The sequence below is a fragment of the Galeopterus variegatus genome, unplaced genomic scaffold (genome assembly GCF_000696425.1).
Source record: "Galeopterus variegatus unplaced genomic scaffold, G_variegatus-3.0.2 Scaffold0, whole genome shotgun sequence".
Taxonomy (NCBI): domain Eukaryota; kingdom Metazoa; phylum Chordata; class Mammalia; order Dermoptera; family Cynocephalidae; genus Galeopterus; species Galeopterus variegatus.
In genome coordinates, this window is record NW_007726111.1 from 2,969,937 (window position 1) to 2,990,664 (window position 20,728).

Genomic DNA, 20,728 nt, shown 5'->3' on the forward strand with positions numbered 1-20,728 from the left:
TTGGACATATAAAAACCTGTCAATAAATGTCAGGCTCTGCATTGTACGAATTGAATCCAATTAACATCTCTTTGATTTTTAGTTCACAAACAGAGACAATCTGAGCTCCACTCTGTGTGGATTGGATCATGATTATGGTGTTCTATGCTCCTCTAGTGATTTAAAGGGGTATTTGAACATAAGTAAGAGCTGAGAATGACTAGTCGAAAGGACTGGAGTGGAGTGCATCAGAAGCAGTATCCACCTTACGTATTTGGAAGGGAGTAGTCTTATTTTCTTTGACTCCAGGAGGCAGAATTACAACCAGATGCATGAAAATTATAAGGTAGTAGATTTCAGGTCAGTATGAAGAAGAAATTTCTAACTGTACATGACTTAACAATAGAAAGATCTGTCTAAAATGATGGTGTATTTCCTGTTTTTGAAGAAACGAGAGAGGATGAATGAGTACTAGTTGAAGATGTTAGCAGCAATGTGTAAGCTAGGATTCTAGAATCAATGATTTATTTCAATATTCAGGAAACTTGTAAATACGAATTGGGTTCAGAAAAAAATGGAAAGTACATCTATATATAGATAGATGTAGGTGGCAGATAGGGCAGTCCTGAGTAACGACTGAGAGACGATTGACTTATCCATGTAACCACCCATTAGGTGGAGAGAAATCAGTTCTATTATTATTGGATAGATTTCTCCCATTTTCCACATTTAACTCAAGTTCAAATCAAGGAAAACACCCATCTTCTGCCCCTAGAATGCTGGACTATATTTTTCTCCTTTTTTTGCCAGACATTAATAGCATAGGCTCCAGAAGCAAAATGTTTAGGTTCCAATATTAGATTTACTGTATACTGTTTGTAGTTAAACTCAGCACTTTATCTAAGTGGAGATAATAATAGTGCCTATCCATATGTTTGTTGTGAAGATTTAAAAAAAATTAAAAAGCATAAGATATGGAATGTGCTTAGAATAGTAATCACAAATAATGCCTATTATTTATGGTCTGGAGTTAATTCATTTAAATTGTTTACATTAAAATCAATATGAGAGAGAGCCTGGTGATTTCCAATGCACATTTCTTAAACTAATTAAAATGGCATTTCTAGTTACTTTTAAGTTAGAAAATATAGAGAAAACAATAAAATTGCAAAAATTGGAAAAGGATGAGTATCACTGAGTAGCTATGATAATGACCAAACACTAGGATGACTGAGGAAGAAAGGAAGAGAAATAACCAAGTTCTTACTTAGTTTAAAAAAAAAAATATTTAAAAAGTGTAATAGGAAGAATGAAAACACAAAATTAAATATAAAAAATACAGAAAATAATTTTAAATTTATATATATTTATCTATCATATACATAATCTGTATCAATACATAATCTATTCAGGTTATTATTGTTAAGCTTATTGGTAGGAGGTAATTCCTCCTTTGAATGGGAAATATGTCTCCTATTTCTTTGAATGAGCTCATAATATCTATTAGCACATTGGGCACTCAGTGATTATTAATGTTATTTCCCAGCAGGTGCAAGGAGTCAGTTTTAACATATGATTTATGTTTATAATAAGATGTGCAAATACAACAGTCATCCAAGGCATAGTAAATGGGCCAATAAGGTAAAGGGGAGGGAATAAAAATACTTTCAATTGCCCACTTTACACCCACAGGTCCTAGAGGACATGGCCAGGATTTTTAGCAAAACCCATCTGTGTTTGACAGACTTTCTGCAATTCCTATAACTATTTTTCTTCTCCTTTTTAATAAATTATTTGGCAATTTTTTTTGTACTGCTACATCAATTTTTCAATTACATTTTGCACAAGAACTTTGTATCTACATCCCAGAGGAGTCTCTGGGAAACCTAAGGGTATCAGATAAACTTGGACTGGAGGAAAGCCAGACATATAAAAAGAGTCTCCAACAAGGATAATACTAGTTGTAAAACCCTTCTTCCTAAGGAATCTGAATAGATAAAGGAAAAGACAGTTTTGCAACTTCCCCTTTCAAAGATACAGATCTCTGTCTTTCAAAACAGCACTATTGTTTGCTAATCTTCCTGCAATGTCAAGTGCAATTTTTGTGTTTTCTCCTGATTACTTGAATAAACAACACATTGCAAAATGTTTCTCTCAGAGAGCAGCTAATGCATCATTGCACAGAGCAAGGGAGAAAGTACTGTGAGGTTAAGATTGCCATCATAATCTAATCACTACAAATAGTTTTTTTTTTTAAAAGAAAACCAAAATTTCTTTATTATATCCATCATTCAATCAAGACTTCTTTTAATACTTATTAAGTGCAAAGCATAGAAATAGGTAACTTGGATAGATACAATGAAATATAAGAGTTAACTCCTACCTTTACAGAGTTTATAAAAGACTTAGGGAAGTAGGACATACATTTGTATTAGGTTTTTATTGTTGCTGTAACAAATTACTACAAACTTGGTGGCTTAAAGCAACACAAGTGTATTATCTTTATTAGTGTATATCTAATGTCTAACATGGGTCTCACTGAGATAAATCAAGATGACAGCAGGGCAGTGTTCATTTCTAGAGCCTCTAAGGGAGAATCTGTTTTCTTGCCTTTTTAGCTTCTAGAGGCTGCCCACATTCCTTAGCTAGTGGTTCCCTTTCTCTGTCTTCAAAAGCCAGCAACTTTTCATTCCTCTGACCTTTTTTCAGTCATCACATCTCTCTAAACAAAGCTGGAAAGAGTTCTCTGATTTAAGGAACTCATATGATGGTCCCACTGGGATAACCCAGGGTAATCTCCCATCTCAAAATCCTTAAACTTACTCACATATGCAAAGTCCCTTTTGCTATGCAAGGCATTGTAATCACTGGTACTGGGAATTAGGACATGAACATCTTTGGGAGCTATTATTCTGCCATTGCAACATATAAAATCACTGTGGTATCTGTAGCACTTAGCAGAGTGCTCCAAAAATGTTTTGAATCAATGAATGAATAGAAAGATGTAAAAAAAAAGTAATAATGATATGAGGAAAATATATTTATGTTTATGGAAATAGACATCACTTATACATAAATCTGCATGACTTGGCTATGGCTACAAAGACATCTAATTAGTTTAAGTTGAAAGGTTTAACGATTTCAATTTAGAACTTACAAGTATATAAATATATTGAATGTTGTTATAATTATCAGAAATAAATTCTAAAAGCAGTGCATGTTAATAGCTATAAGTTTTGCTATTACAAATCCTACTATTTAGAATGGCATTTATTAGAGCTAAACTCAATCTAAGCACATCATCAATGGACATGGATATTGGGTTTTGTCTTAAATCTATGTATGGAGATGTATATCAGAGAATGGGGGTCTTCGAAAGATCTGGATAAGTAGAACTCTGCTCTCAGTTTCAATTTCTTCTTTTGTAAATTGACAGATCTTGGGTCACTTAAAAATCTAGCAGTCTACTAAATGGTAAGCTGGCCTTCCTTAGAGTAATTTAAGGTGGTTTTGATCAATGAATCTTATGTATGCATTCATATATGTGTGTGTATGTGTGTATGTATACATATATATGTGTGTATGAGTATGCTTATATAATGTGTGTATGTGCGTTAAATTAAATGGAGAATTTACTATTAACTTGCAATGCTGTTTGAAGACAAACACCAAACATTGTGAATATATTAGGCGAAAACTAATAAAGCCTACTCAGAGACTTAAATAGCTTTCGATAGTCAGTAAGATATGCCACACACTGCTCTAACTCACGAGGTGGACAGTATCTGTTCAATCTACTCTACAAACTCAAATATAATGAGTGGCTAGCTTGAGTTCTTTTGAAAAATAGAGTCAATAAGAATGTTTTAGACAAAGCATGTTGATATTTAATCTCCTTTTTACTGATTTAATGGAATAAAATACAAATGCTGTTACTTTCTGGATGCTATATTTCCCTTAAGTAACTTCAAGAAAATTATTTTAACAACATTTACCCAGGCAAGATGCCAGTGCAAAGTTGAGCATGTCCAAAACATTTTACAGTTTAAGACACTAAACTATTTTACTTATATATAAATTTTTCATTAGCAATATTTTATACCATAAAATTCCGTGGCTTTTCTACTTCCCTACATTAGTTAATACATGGATGTACATGGAAAACTTAAATTCATATTTGGCTTCACTTAAAATTTATTGTAAAATATTAACAGACACTTTGGATTAAGTAACTGTTAAACAGTAGGGGGTTTCCTAATATCATTACGTTAAGATCATGTCCTCACTCTGCATTATAATTTAGGTATTTTCTGTTTGAGATATTGAATGATAAAAAGAGTATCTTAAATGTTTCAGTATCAACAATAATAATAATAATTAAAATTATATTGTGTTCCTGAATATGTCCCCTGTGCTTTGTATGCCTATTCTCCAAGCATTACTATAAGTAAGAATTACACAATAAATATAACTATAAATAACTGTCACAACCCTTATAATCATTTTGCAGATAAACACAGGGAATTACTTTGCTCAGGTTTTCTCAGTTTGTGAGTGGTGTAATTAAGACCTGAAGCAGCTGATTCAGACTTTGCACTATCTTGTCACATGGATTAGGGAGGAAATAAATCTATAACAAGATATGTTAAATGGCAGTGTATTAAAACTATATACTGTAAAGAAATCCTGAATTAAAAATTAAAAATACAAAGTTTTTTTTTTCTTCTGAGTAACACTATGACAATGCTGAATTACCATAAGGTATAACAGTACTTTGGAGAGTTAAGAAGTTGTTTCTGAGGGAAAAAGACAAAAAAAAAAAAAAAGGGAAAAAATACTAGCACAACCTTAAATGTAAGAAATGCTAGGATAAATATATTATTTGGGGTCTGGACAGAGACAGCTGAAAAAGATATTTTAGTTTACTCTTGAAAGAGAAGGCTGTAACCTCTCATCCATATTAAACGAATGAATGAATAAATAAATAAATAAACCTATCACACAAAAAGAGATTCATTGAACATTTTCCTTTTTTCAGGGCAAAGAGCAAAAGAAGTTTAAGGATAGCTATAATCTGGTGTCCTCCATCATGGGTGTTCTGTTAAATGTCATCATCTATTCAATAATATGGGGGATAATTCTGTTTTTGAGTTGCAGCATGAGAACATTTGGCTCACTCTAGAGTTATTTTTCTCTCTTCATTTGGGATTAGATTACAGCATTGAGCAACATACTTCATCTGTCCTTCACACTTGACATTTTCCATAATTTTGATATATTCCCCCTCGTGTTATTTTGAATTGTAAAAGCACATAAATGTATCACGATTAAATAATTAAAAAATACGTATAGACAATTTCAGGAACCATGAATTTGCCTCTTCACACTGAATGCTCCATGGCTAGAGAAAAGTGATGTTTCTGAATGATTTGATAGTTCCTGATCTCTACAAAGCCTCTAGGAGTCCAGTAAGTCCAAATACTCCCAAACTTGAGAAAGGTAAGAAGTCTGTCAAGGATGCAACCATTCAGAATGAGGGCTCCCAGGCTTGTAGATTACTAACTTAAGAGTAAGCTTCTTTAAAAACCTAAACCATATTGCCTTATTAAGCATAAACTAGATATAAATTCTAGTTTTAAAATTTTACCAAGGTTAATATGTTATATGGGACCATACTATTATAATATTAAATAGCTCTCAGTAATTCATAAGAAGGGACAATACACCAGATGAGCTGAGTACAGTATACATAGTATGTTATAAAGAAACAAAGACCCCCCTGCCTCACCCCCCCACCCCTCCACCCCCGCACAAGAAAGTAGTGCTCCACCAGGTGGAGCCTTTTTTCTCCCAAGTTTGAAATGTAATTGCTGGTATTGAGTGCCATCTGGTACATGGAGTTGCCCTCAGATATCCCCAGGACCACAATAAACAGGCAACATGTACATATAGTAAAAAGGAAACCTCAATTTTTATTACATGGCTTTTAAGATGCAAAATAAATGGATTCAACAATTGCTTTGAAAAGTACTTTATTGTGAATATTTCAGTTTTCTTACATCACAAAATTTATCATCATTGGATTCTAAACTCAGAAAAAAGAAATAGATTTCCCAAATTCATGCATCTTGCTAATACGCCAGTGTCCAACATACCAGGTGTGGAGTGCTTAGGCTTTATAAGCTGGGGGCACTCCAGATTTAACAAAGCAGCCAACACCTGGAAATACATAAAAGCTGACCTCTAAGCACAAGGTGATGAGTGTTAGTTAACTAGGCCCCCTGGATTTAGAAAATGGCCCCTTGTGGCTCAGAAAAGAAAACTGAAAATGCAGCATCAGAGTTTAGTTTTAGCTCAGATTTCCTGGTATTCTCAACGCCTATCTTCTCTTTACTCCCCACAGGCAAAGCACAGCTCAAGTCTTGACTGTCTTTTGGTTTGAGAAGAATTTCTTTTAACGTGCACCATGCTATTGCTTTATAGACATTAGTGAACTGCATGAGAAAAGCGATTTCTGCTTAAGTACATATGGCATATTTCTACAGAAAAAATAACCCTGCTATTTTTATGCACATGACAATTCCTACCCTGTGATGATGTGCTTTAACTGTTACTGTCATTTTCCTGGATGTTGCCTTGTGGTTTCACCACAAATTCTGCAACAGATTTCCTGGGAGTGTGGCAAAAGTCATGCGTGAGAGGCTGAGTCTATGATTTGATTGAGTAACCATTAGAGTCCTTTTAGTGGTTAATCAACGTTGAATTAATTTAAAAAACTTTACATTAAGTGTATAATGTGTCCTAAAGTTCTATCAGTTGCTTTCATTCAGGTCATTTTTAATTATGTAATAGAGAATTGCCACATTCCCAGAGACCCTGTATTTGACTGTATGGACTGCATTACATTAAAGATAACCATTTAAAAACATTTTTCTTCATGACCATTTTCTCTGGGCTTGTGTCTGTAGTGTGTGCTTGACGTATCCTCCAAACAATAGCTTTCTTCTGTCACTGTTACTTTGTGTTCAAAAGGCAAAGTAATCAAAGTCTTGTTATCCTTGCTCATACTATGTAAAATACTGGTAGAAAGAAAGTGGAGCGTTTCAAACTAAATGCCACCAACGTACAGATTATTTTTAGTATCTCTGTTTATTACAACGTTAACACTCATTGTCTTGCTTTGCCCCTCTGCTTGAGCCCATAATCATAGTCAGATAACATGTACACCAATCATCTTAGACTAGATCAAGATTATCTAGTAGAACTTTCTGCAGTGATAGAAATAGTCTATATCTCCATCATCTACTATGGGAGTCACTAACCACACATGTGTGGCTACTGAGCACAACAGAGGAAGTTTAGTTTTAATTTTACTCAATTTAACTTTGAATTTACATAGCCACATGTGGCTTGTGGAGACAATATTGAACAGCTTGGTCTTTGCATGGACATTGTATCTACTCCTCAATAATTTTGCAAATTTAAGTATATTGTCATGCATGCTTGTATTATATTGTTTTGTTTCTGCTTAAATGTTTTCTATCTGATCCAAATTTTAATGGATATATGTCCAATAGTAAGGGTCATCAACATAAATTATTCAGTGGTGAGGCCTGTAGATAAAAAATGACCACTGAGAGGGTAGAACCAACAAAGAGGGAAAGAATGAGAAGATATGGTTTTGTGGGAAAGATAATACCAAAGACTACCCAGGCCTTCTTTCTTAGATGTGGAAAGCAAGAATGGTAAAGAAGTATGGTGACCACAAAAGAATTCTGATAAGTGAAATCATCAAATTTTAAAGCCAGAAGGGAATGTTGAAAATCTCTTATTCTGGATCTCTTTCAATGTGGTGCAGTGTTTGACAGCAGTGACTTGATACCTGGACAATGCATGGCTTAGAATCACACTTTGTTAGCAGTTTAATCTAAACTGAATTACCATCTCCGAATGTCAATTTCCTTATCTGAAAATCAGTGACAATAATAATATATACCTCCTAGATATACAGTTGTCCCTCAGTATCTATGGGGGATAGGTTCCATGACCACCCATCCCTTCCCTAGAATACCAAACTCTTCAGATGCTGAAGTCCCTTATAAAATGGCATAGCATTTAACCTTAGTATATCCTCCTGTATACTTTAAAACATCTCTAGATTACTTATAATACTTAATAAAATGTAAATGCTATGTAAATAGCATTTAAACCTTTGTGTAGGTTTACGTTGTGTTTACCATAGTTAATGTGACAATAAAAATTATGAAAATGTGTCACAAAATAAATAAATTTGTTCAATTTTCTTACATTACCCTGAATCCCTTATCCCAGATTCACTTTGCCCCAAACTTGTGATGATAATTGCTACTATGCCTACAGCCCTGACTCTGAGAGAGAGAAAAAAATAAATACACTGTTTTCTTTCCTTTTTTACATGCAAGAATTCACATACAGAAAAATCTAGATTCTTTAAAAGCAGCTTTAATCTCTAATAAAGCACAAGAGATGTAGCGGAGCAATTCAGGGTCACAGGCATTGCTGCAATCAGATTTTCCAAAAAGTGTAATGGACAGTAAAAACAAAGTAAAATGGATACTTGGGACACCAGAGAGAGGCTGACAAATGATTTTCAAGTTTGCTTGGTTTTGTTTTTATAAGGAGAGAATGATAAAAGAGAGGGATTAGCAATTGGAAAAGGTAACATAAAATGGATCCCTCAAAAGGAGCTCTCCGAAGCCCTATCTCCTCTAGGTATCCCACAACCTCAGGGACCTATCCGGCAGGTTTTTTTTTTTTCACCCACTGGGAAGTGGGGGTGAGGGGGCTGCAGAAAGAGGAATGGAAGCTTCATGTGGAGGGAAGGCTGTTCTGCAGATGACTTGAAGCCTTGATTTTCTCCCACTACCGCTTCTACACTGCTCTGGAGTCATCCCCACATTCTGCCTGCTTTCCCATCCTCTGTCCACAGAGACACTGGTTCCTACTTATATCCATCTCAGAGACACTGACCTTCAAAATCCATTAGAAATTAAGCAAGTTCTTTCCTAACATAATCAGGGCATTCACCTCGAGGTGCAAAGACAAATCCTCTGAATAAAATGAGAGGTGTGGGCCATGATCTCACAGATTTGATACCTGTGAGCACCCCACTGCAAGCTCTTCACCCCTACACTTAGACTTTGGGAGGCTTTTGGGTGTGTGCAGGGGGACGGAACTGGAGAAGTGAGGTACATTCATTATTCACCCATTAAAATGCTGGAGGGATCTCCAATGAAACTTAGTCTTAAGATGCCTACCTACATACACATATGCACACATGTGAGTATGTTTTTTTTTGTGTGTGTACAAGGACATATAGTCCATGACAATCAGGAACAGGCAGTGGACAATGACTATTTCTTAGACATTTTAAGAGAAAGCACCACGAGACAAATTAGACACTTTTTAAAATGCACTTTGGGTAAATTTGCGGTGATTCTAGAGTTTAGCACAGCTTCTGAAAAACGCTGCCTGCTCTGAGCCCTTTGGGCAGGAGCAGTTTTCCCACCTGACAATCTGAGTCCTTTTGTTTTGCTTGTTTCTTGATTTTTGCCCCACAGTACCGCACCCCTTTCTTACCTAACCTCTTTCCACCTGGGCTGGTCTCGCCTGGGCTCTGCCCCCTCGCCTCCCTCCCTTCTCTCTCCCTGACTCAAACCCTAGGGAACTGGTGTCAGTGTTTGGAATCCCTAGATTGCTCTAGCAGTGAAACTAGACAGATTAGGAGCTAGGGCACATTTGGCTGAAAGACAGCTCTTTGCTTTCTTCTTATGCAGCTTCCCCTTCCTCTTTTCCCAAATAGATATGTAAACACATGTATTTTCCTGTTTAAATTTAGCGAATTGGTCCTCTGCCTGTGCCTTGATTTAGCTGTTGGGTTGAGTCTTGCTCCTCCCTTCCCCACTCGGATAGGAGCCACTGGGATCTGGAGCTCCAGCTTCCAAATTGAAGCTGGCCTCAGGCCAGGTGACCTTTTCTTTGTAAGTTTCTTTCCTAAGTGGGGGGGGGCGAAGAAGGGGGGACTGGGATCTGTTTGGTGTTGGGGGGGGGGTGTGAGGAAAGGAGGGGTCTGGAAGTGAGTAAAGGGCTGTTGTTAAACAGTTTCTTACCGTAAGAGGGAGTTCAGACCTAGATCTTTCCAGTTAATCACACAACAAACTTAGCTCATCGCAATAAAAAGCAGCTCAGAGCCGACTGGCTCTTTCAGGCACTGACTCCGAACAGGATTCTTTCACCCAGGCATCTCCTCCAGTGGGATCCGCCAGCACGTCCAGCAGCACCATGTGGGTGACCAAACTTGTGCCAGTCCTGCTGCTGCAGCACGTCCTCCTCCACCTCCTGCTGCTGCCCATCGCCATCCCCTATGCAGGTTCGTTTTTCTTCTTCATCATTATTATTTTAACTCTGTCTTGCTAAACTTCCCTTTTCCTCCTAACACTCTCTTTACCCTCTTCCCAGCATCCTTTCTTAACTCAGTGTGTGGTGTGGGTTTTAAAAACCTCTCATTATGCTTTCTTTTGACATTCTTTTTCTGTTTTAAGAGCACTTAAAATGATAATTAACACCCCCTAAGTCCCCCCACCCCCCAACCCCCAGCCCCACTTAGCCTAATAGTTGTGGATTATGGGACAGGGATGAAGTGTTAACTGGCTGGGACTTTGCTAGTCTGGACAAGTTTAAAGCTGAAGAGAGGGTCTGGTCTGAAGTGGGGAGAGTGATGGTCAGTCCAGCAGGGACTTATCTTTTTCCTGAGGATAAATTTCCATGACTGTCCACTGCCCTGCATCACCCAGTCAATATCCCAGAGCCAGATTATGACTTTATACAGGTTTGCACTTGGAGGAGGCAGATGAAACTCTGAGTAGATAGAGGCATGCTATAAAAATGAAAGGGAAAGCCTCTCTTGCAGGATCTCATTCTTCCAGGGTATGGATGCCTGCCCTTTTGAACGTGCAGTGCAAGGGAGGCAGAAATTGTGTGATTTTCATGAAAGCTGCGGGATTGCCCCTTTCAGTCTCCCACTTTCTCCCTTGGATTTGCAGCTTGGGGAGGAGTTGCTTGGGAGTTCATATTGCCTGGAAGTTTAGAGATCTCATTTGCTGTTTTGGGAAGTGTCTGTTGTTATCAGGACAAGAGGAAACATCTGTATTTGGTTGTCTTATCACTGTAGTGGCTGGGGTGCCAATGGGAGACGACAGTGAACACCAAGGGTGGGCACAGGGGAATAAAAGAATGGAACAAATGTCCAGATGATAGACATGGCCTTTTTACAATATAAAACAGAGAACTAACTGGCTGTATTCTTTTGATATAAGTTAAATATAAAATTTATCAGACCTCTGATCTAGTTTCTAATGGAATATAAGTGTTGAAAATGTCAAGACTGCTAAATGACAAGGAAGATCTTTCAGTACACCTGGCTTTCTTCTGTAAGGATACTTCAAAAAGTTCGTGGAAAAATTGAATTAAAAGATAATACAAATCCTTCCATGAACTTTCTGAAGACTCTTCTTATTTTGTGAAGTGGCTCTTTTGAAATGACAATGTTTGGAAAGGGTCAGTTTGAAAGCATTTAGGTAAGATTTCAGAAGAGGTGAAAAAGAAGTTAGGTCAAATCAAGCAGGTTATCAGACTTGAGATATGTCATGTTATTATAGATTCTTATAAGACATTGCTGGTTTAGGGAATTTTGAGCATACATTGAAATCATGGCTAATATTCTGAGGTCTTTCATTATCAAAGATTAAAATGTTGCTGTTCTGAAGTACAATATGGTTACCTGAAATCATCTGTGCTAATGCAAGGGGAACACAGTGTGGAAAACCCAAACAGTAGATCAACCATAGACAATGTCTATTTGTTTTTGGCATGCATTACGAAGTTTTGGCAGGAGATATACATTCATAATTATATTTCACTTTGGCTAATGTTGAAATGACTGTGTTTCCTGAGTATAGGGAGAATACAGCCCAAGAGTGTGCTGGCAGGCAAGGAGAAGCCAACTGGGAATTACAGATATGCTGTGAATAATTCCTGAAGTGGATACTGCTGAAATTGTCATCAAAAGAGGGTCTGCCTTTGTTTGGGTGGCTGCTATATTTTGTTAGTTTTTCTTTTTTTAATAACCTCCAAAATGGAAAACATGGGAAGCCCTCTTAGAACATACAGAGAAAGTTTGTTCTTTTCTTTATGTCATCTAATGTTGAATATTTAGAGGGTTTTTGTTGTTGTTGTTACTTGCTTTGGTTATACTTTTTGATTTATTCTATGAATCTATATTTGTACATATTTTATAACAACACATTTTTAGAAAAGAAGTGGACACTATAATAAGTTGACAACCAGTTATGAACAGAATATATTATGGAAATACTTTATTAAAATGTATCTTAAGGGGCTGGCCCGGTGGCGCACTGGAGAGTGCGCCACTTGGGAGCGCGGCGGCACTCCCGCCGAGGGTTCGGATCCCATGTGGAGACCGGTTCCCACTCACTGGCTGAGCGCGGTGCGGGCGCAACACCGAGGGTTGCGATCCCGTTGCCGGTCCCCCGTACGGGCGTGACACCGTGGGTTGCAATCCCATTACCGGTCAGTAAAAAAGACAAAAAGGAAAAAAAAAATGTATCTTAAGTAATATTCAATATAGTGGACTCAATCCATCCTTGCAGGAGTTAGTCTACTTAGAATTACTTCCTATTCACTCCCACTGACTTTGGAAACAAATACCCAATCATCTGCAACAAAGGAAGCATTAAATGAGCACCTAATGTCTAAGAGTCCGTAGGGGATATAAAGCTGAACAAATGAGAATGGAACTGATATATTTCTTGAGCAACTACTATGGAACAAGTTCTAAAATAAAGCTCATTTAATTTGAATAAGATTGGCATTTTTGGATTCGTCTTACATGAGGTGAGGAAACAGGTTTAAAGAGCTCAGTTATCTTATTTATTTATTTTTTGTTAGTTAAGAGACAGAGCTGAGGTTTTTTCCCTAAATCTAATGAATAAAATGAGCAGTGTTTTTTTTTCTTTTATTTATACTGAATCCAGGAGCAGCAAAATCTACTGAAACTTACTTTTAAAAGATCATCTGGCTACATAATTAAAAAAACGTCTGTGTTAGAAAGAGTTATACTATGGTTGAGAATTCATTTTTAGCTTAGAAGATCAAACCAGGGTTTGGGGTGTAGGGTACCCAAGTCAAGTATGAAAAGATGGGTGGTAGCATGTTTGATACCTAAGTCAGGGGAACACAAGTGGCCAAGGGCATAGAAGTGAGAAAGTATAAGGATGCCCCAGAAAGGACTTCCACATAGCAGCTGAAGTAACCATTTGGGGCAGGAGTACCAGGTTCAGGAGGAGGAGTATGGACGGTGATTGGAAAAGTAAGATGGGGTAGAAGGGATAAGCTAGAACATCATGCTAAACCATGTGGTCTCTCTAATGAATATGGTGAGCAGCAGCTGAAAGTTTGCGAGCTGACTAGATACTTGATTGAAGTTGTACTTCGGTGTGGTTGCTACAGTTGCTGTGTGCAGGGGGAGTTCCAGGCAGAAACAGATAGTGAAGGCAGAGACCGGGATGGGCCTTCTATGACAACGAAACCCTGACCAAGGAAGTGGAAAGAAGGAAAAGGAGGGAACTATTTAGGGAGGCCCCTAAAATGCATTAAACATCACTTCATTTTGTAGATCTCCTTGAAAGAGATTTTGCTTCTTCTCAAAGATCAACATTTGATTTAAATCTGACACGACCTCTTTCTTCTTGACATCTTTATTTGTGATACTGTTGCCTTCTCTAAGGAAGGGGGAATGGTTGTCAGTTTGTGAAATCCAAGTCCTAGATAATAACAATAAAAATTTGGACTTCTATTTGTGATTCTTGTCTTTGGGGAGTTTAAAATCTCTGGTTACAAGCATTTTCTTCCATTCATTATTTGTATACTTTCATCTTAACATCTTGCCACTTCCAACTGTTAATCACTAATCACGTGGGAAGGTTTCTCAGAATATGTGGAGCCAGATTCCTGCTTCTTTCCACACCCTGCAAATCCTTTCCTTGCATGATTTTCCTTTGAAGTCAATGGTTAGTCCACACAGAGAAGAAAATATATGAGGTACTGAGAGAAACGAGTGTGAGGCCCGGAGACGAGGGGGAGAAATGTGTCTTTCTTCAAGCACCTTGATACATTTGACCCTACTTTTTGTCTGTAGGTTTTCACTAGGATCCTAATGATTTCAATTCCAAAACAGGGACTTTAGGTTCTTCAGGAAATATAGCTTCTAGAATATTTTCCCATACTGGGAGAAGAGGAAAAAGGAGTCATAATTTAAAGTACAGGAAAACACAACAAATTTTCAGTGATCTCTCACCCTTTGATTTCATTTCAATATTTTGTTTATAAACTTCAACCAACAGTGACACAGAAAAAATAGTAAAATCTGATCCAAAGATATTTTTGAGTTTCTTTCCAAATTAAGCTTGGCTTTTAACTGTTTTCAGTAAAACAAGCATCAGTTGTTAATACATATGGAAGAGAAAGTTGAAACTATTTTCAGCAAAAGAATTTTATTTTCAGATGCTGTTTTTGAATGACTTCTGTTTTGAATATTTCTTTTACTGAATAAGGAATTAATTTTATAGATGCATGAATTACATGATGTACAACTAGCTCCAACTTCATGTTTAGAGTAATTAGTTACTGACCTAAAAAAGTTTCTATGTCAGGAGAAGTAAATAGTGAGAAGGGAATCCTGGTATCTGGTTCTGATTGGCCCTGATTAGCTTTGTAGCCCCAGACAAGCTTTTCACTTCTATTTATTATCTAGTAAAGGGAAATCACAGATTTATTTGCTCTTAAGAATACTTTTTGATCTTTGATAAAAGGTAGTGATGGAAGACTTATCAGTGAGAAAGGGCAGACTTTTTATGAGGCACAAACCACACATTAACACATTTCAATAGGATAGCTGAAGATCTGTAGAATTAAACACAGCCAACAATTCCACATGGACTTCTTTGGTCCGGAGGAGTCTTCACTGCTTGCCCTCATATTGCATGATATTGAGAAAAGAAAGCGGAACATCAAACAGGGCCTCTATTTTATCTGATAATTACTAAAATACTTTATAAATTATGTTTATAATGAATTATGTTAGCCTTAGACTTAGACTTTTTGAATTTATTTTTATCCTCCTCTTTCACCCTTAAACATGTATAATAAATAAGTATACATAAGGCCAATTTTTATTTTATGTTTTTTGTTAACAAAATTCATTTTAGAAATATATATAAGATTCCTCCATTTTGGTGGTTATTTGTTTTTTAATAGATTTTTCTGCATCCATTTACTACTATTTATTTCTAAGAAATATTCAAATTTATACAAGTATAGGACATCAGATGATTATTATGATGTGAAACATTTCATAGCATCTAAGAAAAGTATAATAAGGTCAAAGAAAAGATAAACTCTTAATGGAGAAACTTATCTCCCATTAACATGGTTCTGAGAAACCAAAATTTGAATAGAATCATGTCTTCTTTGCTCAGGAGAATAACATTTTATTCTCTTATGCCAGAAATTAAAAGATAATTTATTGATATCCAAGTATTTACTTAATGATCATGGTTTAAATAACCCCTTTTGGTTCAAAGTATAACTTTTCTTTTATAGATTGAGTAATGAAGATATTAACATTTCTGGTAATTAAACAAAGTCATTTGGCAAGTCGATAAGAATTCCAGAATTATCACCTGTCTGCCAACATTGTGCAAGGCATTTGGTTCACGCTTAATAAATAACATGTTGACAGATTATTTGGTTGATTTAATTTTTATGTTAAAATATCTCTTGAACTGTATCTATTCTACCATAGGCGTTCCATCTTGTAGGACAAAGAAGAGTTAAAAAATGAAAGCATCATTATAGGAATTAGTACCAGTCTTTTTGAGATTGTGCTTTGGAGTTTTATAGAGAACCCAAAATTTAGAGAACCTCATGTTCTCTCATTTACATTGGACTTCAGGTTAGGATAGACATTAATGAGCAGCATCTGCATGTTTGATAAACCAACTGGAGTCAGTGGTTTCTGGCAAACTTAGAGTATGATGCCATTCTCAGTACCTCACTCACTCTTCTAGCCATATTTTCAAATTTTCTGCACAAAAATTTTCACCCTCCCTTCTCAACACATTTCGCCACATATAACGACCAGGAATGCATTTCCTGCTCTACCATCCAAGTTTCTTCTCTATTGATAGCTCTATACAAAATCTTCAGAAAATGTTTACAAATTATATTTCCACATACATTCTTAGCAATTCTTAGATAAAGATGGCATGGTAAGTGATTAACAGTGGGGTTTTGAAGCCAGGCAGCTGGGTTTCCAATCTGAGATTTTCTAAGTGGCCAATTAATTTTTCCTTGTGTCTTGGTTTCTTCAGCTGAAAAACGAATGCATTATTACTACCTTTGTTGTAAGAATGACCAAAAGAATTGACAGACAGAGGGACTTGATCATAGCCGTCCTTATTATATAATAGCTGCAATCTATTAGACATTTAGTTCCACAATGTAAAGAAGGTGATCGTCATTTTTTTGGCAAATTGAGAATAAAAAACAGGTTCTTGATAATCTATAGTTATTCATAAAATTAAATTTCTTAGTATGTTTTAGTTCTATTTTTCAGGCTTTTAGTAGGAAGCTGCATGCTATTTAGGAGGCTTGTGCTTTCATGAAGAAAAATGATACTGCCACATTAAAGGATGAAGTTTTACGTACACTTGATTTACAGCATTTGGCTTGATCTCAAGATAAACAGTTCAGTGATACCAAGGAATAGTGACCAAAAGCACACAAAACATTTATGTAGTTACTAATGAGAAGAGAAGGGCTAAAATATGAATAGCATGAATTACTTTAAAGAGCAAGTCAGGACAATTTGTTCACTGTACAGTTTTTAGTAAGAAGTTTCTCTCCTGTCTGAATTGGCTTATCTAAATAATACCATACCTGACATAAAGACCAACTGTAGAAGGAAATGAAAAAATTAGTTATAAAGTGTGACATGATATGTTTCTGGCACTGATACTTGCTTTCATGCTGTTTGGAGAATATCATGCTATTTATTTCTTTAGGGTGAACCCTGTCCTAATTTTTAAAAGCATCCTTCATTTGAAAGAATGTAGATGAGTGACTCTACATGACAAGTTACTTGTTTTTCTGATCACGATATTCTTCTCTCACCTTTAACTATCTCAACTTCACTCCACTCCCAACCCCTGGAGGTCTAGTATATTGACAGAAAACTCTTTATCTTGTAGATGACCCTTAATGATATTTTTTTCTTAATGATATGAGCCTTAAAAGCATTTCCCTCATGTCTGGTGTTTAATTTTTGTATTAATAGAGGGACAGAAGAAAAGAAGAAACACACTTCATGAATTCAAAAAGTCAGCAAAGACTACTCTAGTCAAAGTAGACCCATTACTGAAGATAAAAACCAAAAAGATGAATACCACAGACCAATGTGCCAATAGATGTATTAGGAATAAAGGACTTCCATTCACTTGCAAGTAAGTTACTTCTTTTTTTTCTTAGGATCATTTTCCAAATATAGCATGTACTCATTATAACCATTTTTTTATTCAGTGTAATTTGTTTTCAAAATTATAAGTTTGACTCTAGTTTTAATTCAATATAAGAGAAGACTTAGCTCTCAGTTGATGGAAATAGGCTTAAGTAAGGGAGAGCACCCAAACTGCTACCTTCTAACCTCAGTGGCTTTGGTTATGGAATTTATGTTTCCTCATCTTATGAACAATTGAATTTGAGGAAGTAAAACTAAATTAGATTGAATTTTATCTAACATTTTGTTCAGAGTGACTTTTTTTTTTTTAAGAGGAGTAGAGAAATTTGTAGAATAGAAATTGGGAACAGCGAAAATGTACAGCAACTTATATCATTGTCTTTAGGAATTTAAATAAAAGATGTTGAGAGAATTAGATAAAAACTAGAGGGGTTGGTGTCAGCAGCAGAGGCTGTTGAAAAGATATCAGTGGGTAGCAAAGATGAAGTTTCAGGTATAAAGAAATGGTGTCATTCAAAGAGACATGAGGGGACTCAAATGGAGAGTTTATCATTTGACAGTCCTATGTGACCTCACAGGGAAGAATTCCTAACTACTCTGCCAACAATCCCACAGGATAAAACTTATACTTTTCAGCCAGGAAAGTGACAATTTCATCTGAATAGTTTCCCAAACTGGTAGAAGATGAATTTTCTAGTTCTTCTTCATAAACATTCTCTCCTCTCACTTATTTCCTATATTCTTAATCCCTATTTTATTCCCCATGTCTTTTTTCCCCCTACATAATTATGCATAAAATTCTGTAAAGTTTGAATTCTACTCTGTTACATTTGGATAGTGACACAGAATGCGAATACAGAGTTTAGTAATGTCACGGCGAGAGCTCCTGATCTCATCTTGCCTTTCTTTCTCAGAGAAATGAGTGTGATGGGTTATGACGGTAACGCACATGGCCAGAGAAGGTCTTCATCAGATTTAGAGGAAAGAGAGACTCTCTCCTTTCTATTTTTGTAGCCAAACCACCACTTTCAGGGAGAAACTTCCTGGCAAGGGGAATGAGAATTGATTTTGCAAGTATATTCCTATGATAATTCTTTTATTCCCTGACTTGCCAATAAAAACCTTGAGACTTTGAGATTTTAAAAAATAAGTTAGAGAAAACTACTCTCAAAATTTATGGAGATGTTGTTCTGGCAATTGTGAATGTTGGAGTTGTAATTTCTTTTCTCAGGGTTGGAGCAAAGGGAATGGGAGACCCATATCTCATGTGTGTGTGTGTGTGTGTGTGTGTGTGTGTGTGTGTGTATTTGGGATCATTAGATACCTTAGTTATACAGAATTGAATGGACCTACTATGAAATTCTGAAATTAGGTTCTTAATGAATCAAAGGATCCTGTTTGCAAACTTGTTATATGAACTGGAATCATTGAAAAACAATGAAAATTATATTAAACCACTTGGAAAATACCAAAAATGTTGTGTGAATACATCTGTAAATTCAGTGGGTATGGAGTGAAACACTCGAATAGTGTCTCCTCTTGAGAAGGTACCAACAATATTGATTTTACAGGAACTTAAGCTCCTCTTTGCTGGTTAGGAAGGATGACCAGAATGCCTGATTCTAAGCTCTTCAGTAAATTGCTAACTTGTGAATTCACTTACATGAAGAAAATAGGAGGCTTTTCTCTTCTAGCCATGGCTGAGTAACTGAGACGAATTGCTTTCCTGCCATGAACAACTAGAAAAAAACCAAAATAAATTGTGGAAGAGAAGATGATAATTAAAATAATGCTAAGACAAAGATTCTTATAGTGAAATCTAAAGAAAATGCAACTTATGATATTTGATAGTTTCCACCCACTCCCTGTGGAGGTGTAAGATAATATAAAGAAACACTTTTCTGAGAGAATACGTCATTGTAACAGAATGAGTGAAAAGAGTGAAGGACATCAGCAAACTGGAAACCACTTTGCAGATGGAATCACTGCTTTTTATTTCTAATTATCACTTTTTGGTAATTATTTTGTTTTAGTTTTTTTAGTGAACAACAACAACAAAAAAAACCATTATAACACTAAACTATAGGAATACTAATTGTAGGGATGACACATTTTAATAATTTCCTTCAAGATGTTATATCAAAAGCACATTCTCTAATATTATGTTTTTTTAATTAAAAATGCTTTCACAAGCAAATCTATTTAGAAAATGTTGACTTAAATAAACAAACAGTTATACTCATGGCAAAATTTTCATGTCTTTAATAAGCTTCAATGTTTTATAACTTGCCAAAAAGGGATATTATATGAAAAAATTTCAAACGTTTGATTTTAGATCCCTCTTCCTAGGAGAATCTCCTGGAGTAGTGATTTATCAAATGCACCTTACAAAATGTCATTTTAGAATGAATGTACTTTATACAAGTACAAACTTTGGAAATTAATTATTATATCTCAAATATAATAATTTGTATACCACTGCAAACAATCTTTCAAGTTGCTGTGCCTTTACAAAAATATAAAGCCTTCAGAAATAATCCAAGTAGTTGTATTACATATTGGTTTTGCTTGATGAAGCCCTTATTATTCTACAAGTCATTCGTAAAAACATAAGAACACTCCAAATAATATTTAATCTAATATTTAAATCTACACCTACAAAAATTTAATTTTGTTCTTTATTTTGGCATCAAAATGGTAGGTTCAAATATCATATTGTTATTATGTATATGTAATTATGCATTTGTTTTTATATTGTCCTCCTTGGAAAATCATGTGCCCATTCTATAAAATCTTTATAAATAGTAGTATTCCTTCTTTTCATTCAGACATTTTTTTCAGGGCCTTTGTTTTTGATAAAGCAAGAAAACGATGCCTCTGGTTCCCTTTCAATAGCATGTCAAGTGGAGTGAAAAAAGAGTTTGGCCATGAATTTGACCTCTATGAAAACAAAGGTAACTGATTTCTCCCTAAATATTATATAATGAAGTAAAGTATAATAAAATATACGTTTGTAATTTCCTGCCACAGTGCTCTTTTGCACTGATTTTTTTTATTATACACTGGATCTGTTATGCAGTCGCTCCAGACATTAAGACAGATGAAACTAGTATCTCG

General features: G+C 35.7%; 1 protein-coding gene across 3 annotated transcripts in view; it reads left to right on the plus strand.

Annotated features, from left to right (window-relative positions):
* Window positions 1-9,855: 9,855 nt before the first annotated feature.
* Window positions 9,856-20,728, plus strand: part of HGF (hepatocyte growth factor (hepapoietin A; scatter factor)) — a 78,539-nt gene continuing 67,666 nt past the window's right edge. The window contains exons 1-4 of one of the 3 annotated variants that reach the window (XM_008569159.1): window positions 9,856-9,998; window positions 10,243-10,387; window positions 17,432-17,597; window positions 20,453-20,565. In XM_008569159.1, the coding sequence (XP_008567381.1) occupies window positions 10,300-10,387; window positions 17,432-17,597; window positions 20,453-20,565 (367 nt within the window). In that variant the 5' untranslated portion in view covers window positions 9,856-9,998; window positions 10,243-10,299. Of the gene's footprint in view, window positions 9,999-10,242; window positions 10,388-17,431; window positions 17,598-20,452; window positions 20,566-20,728 lie in introns of those variants that run through there. The other 2 variants (XM_008569842.1, XM_008570561.1) reach the window with 2 other exon arrangements.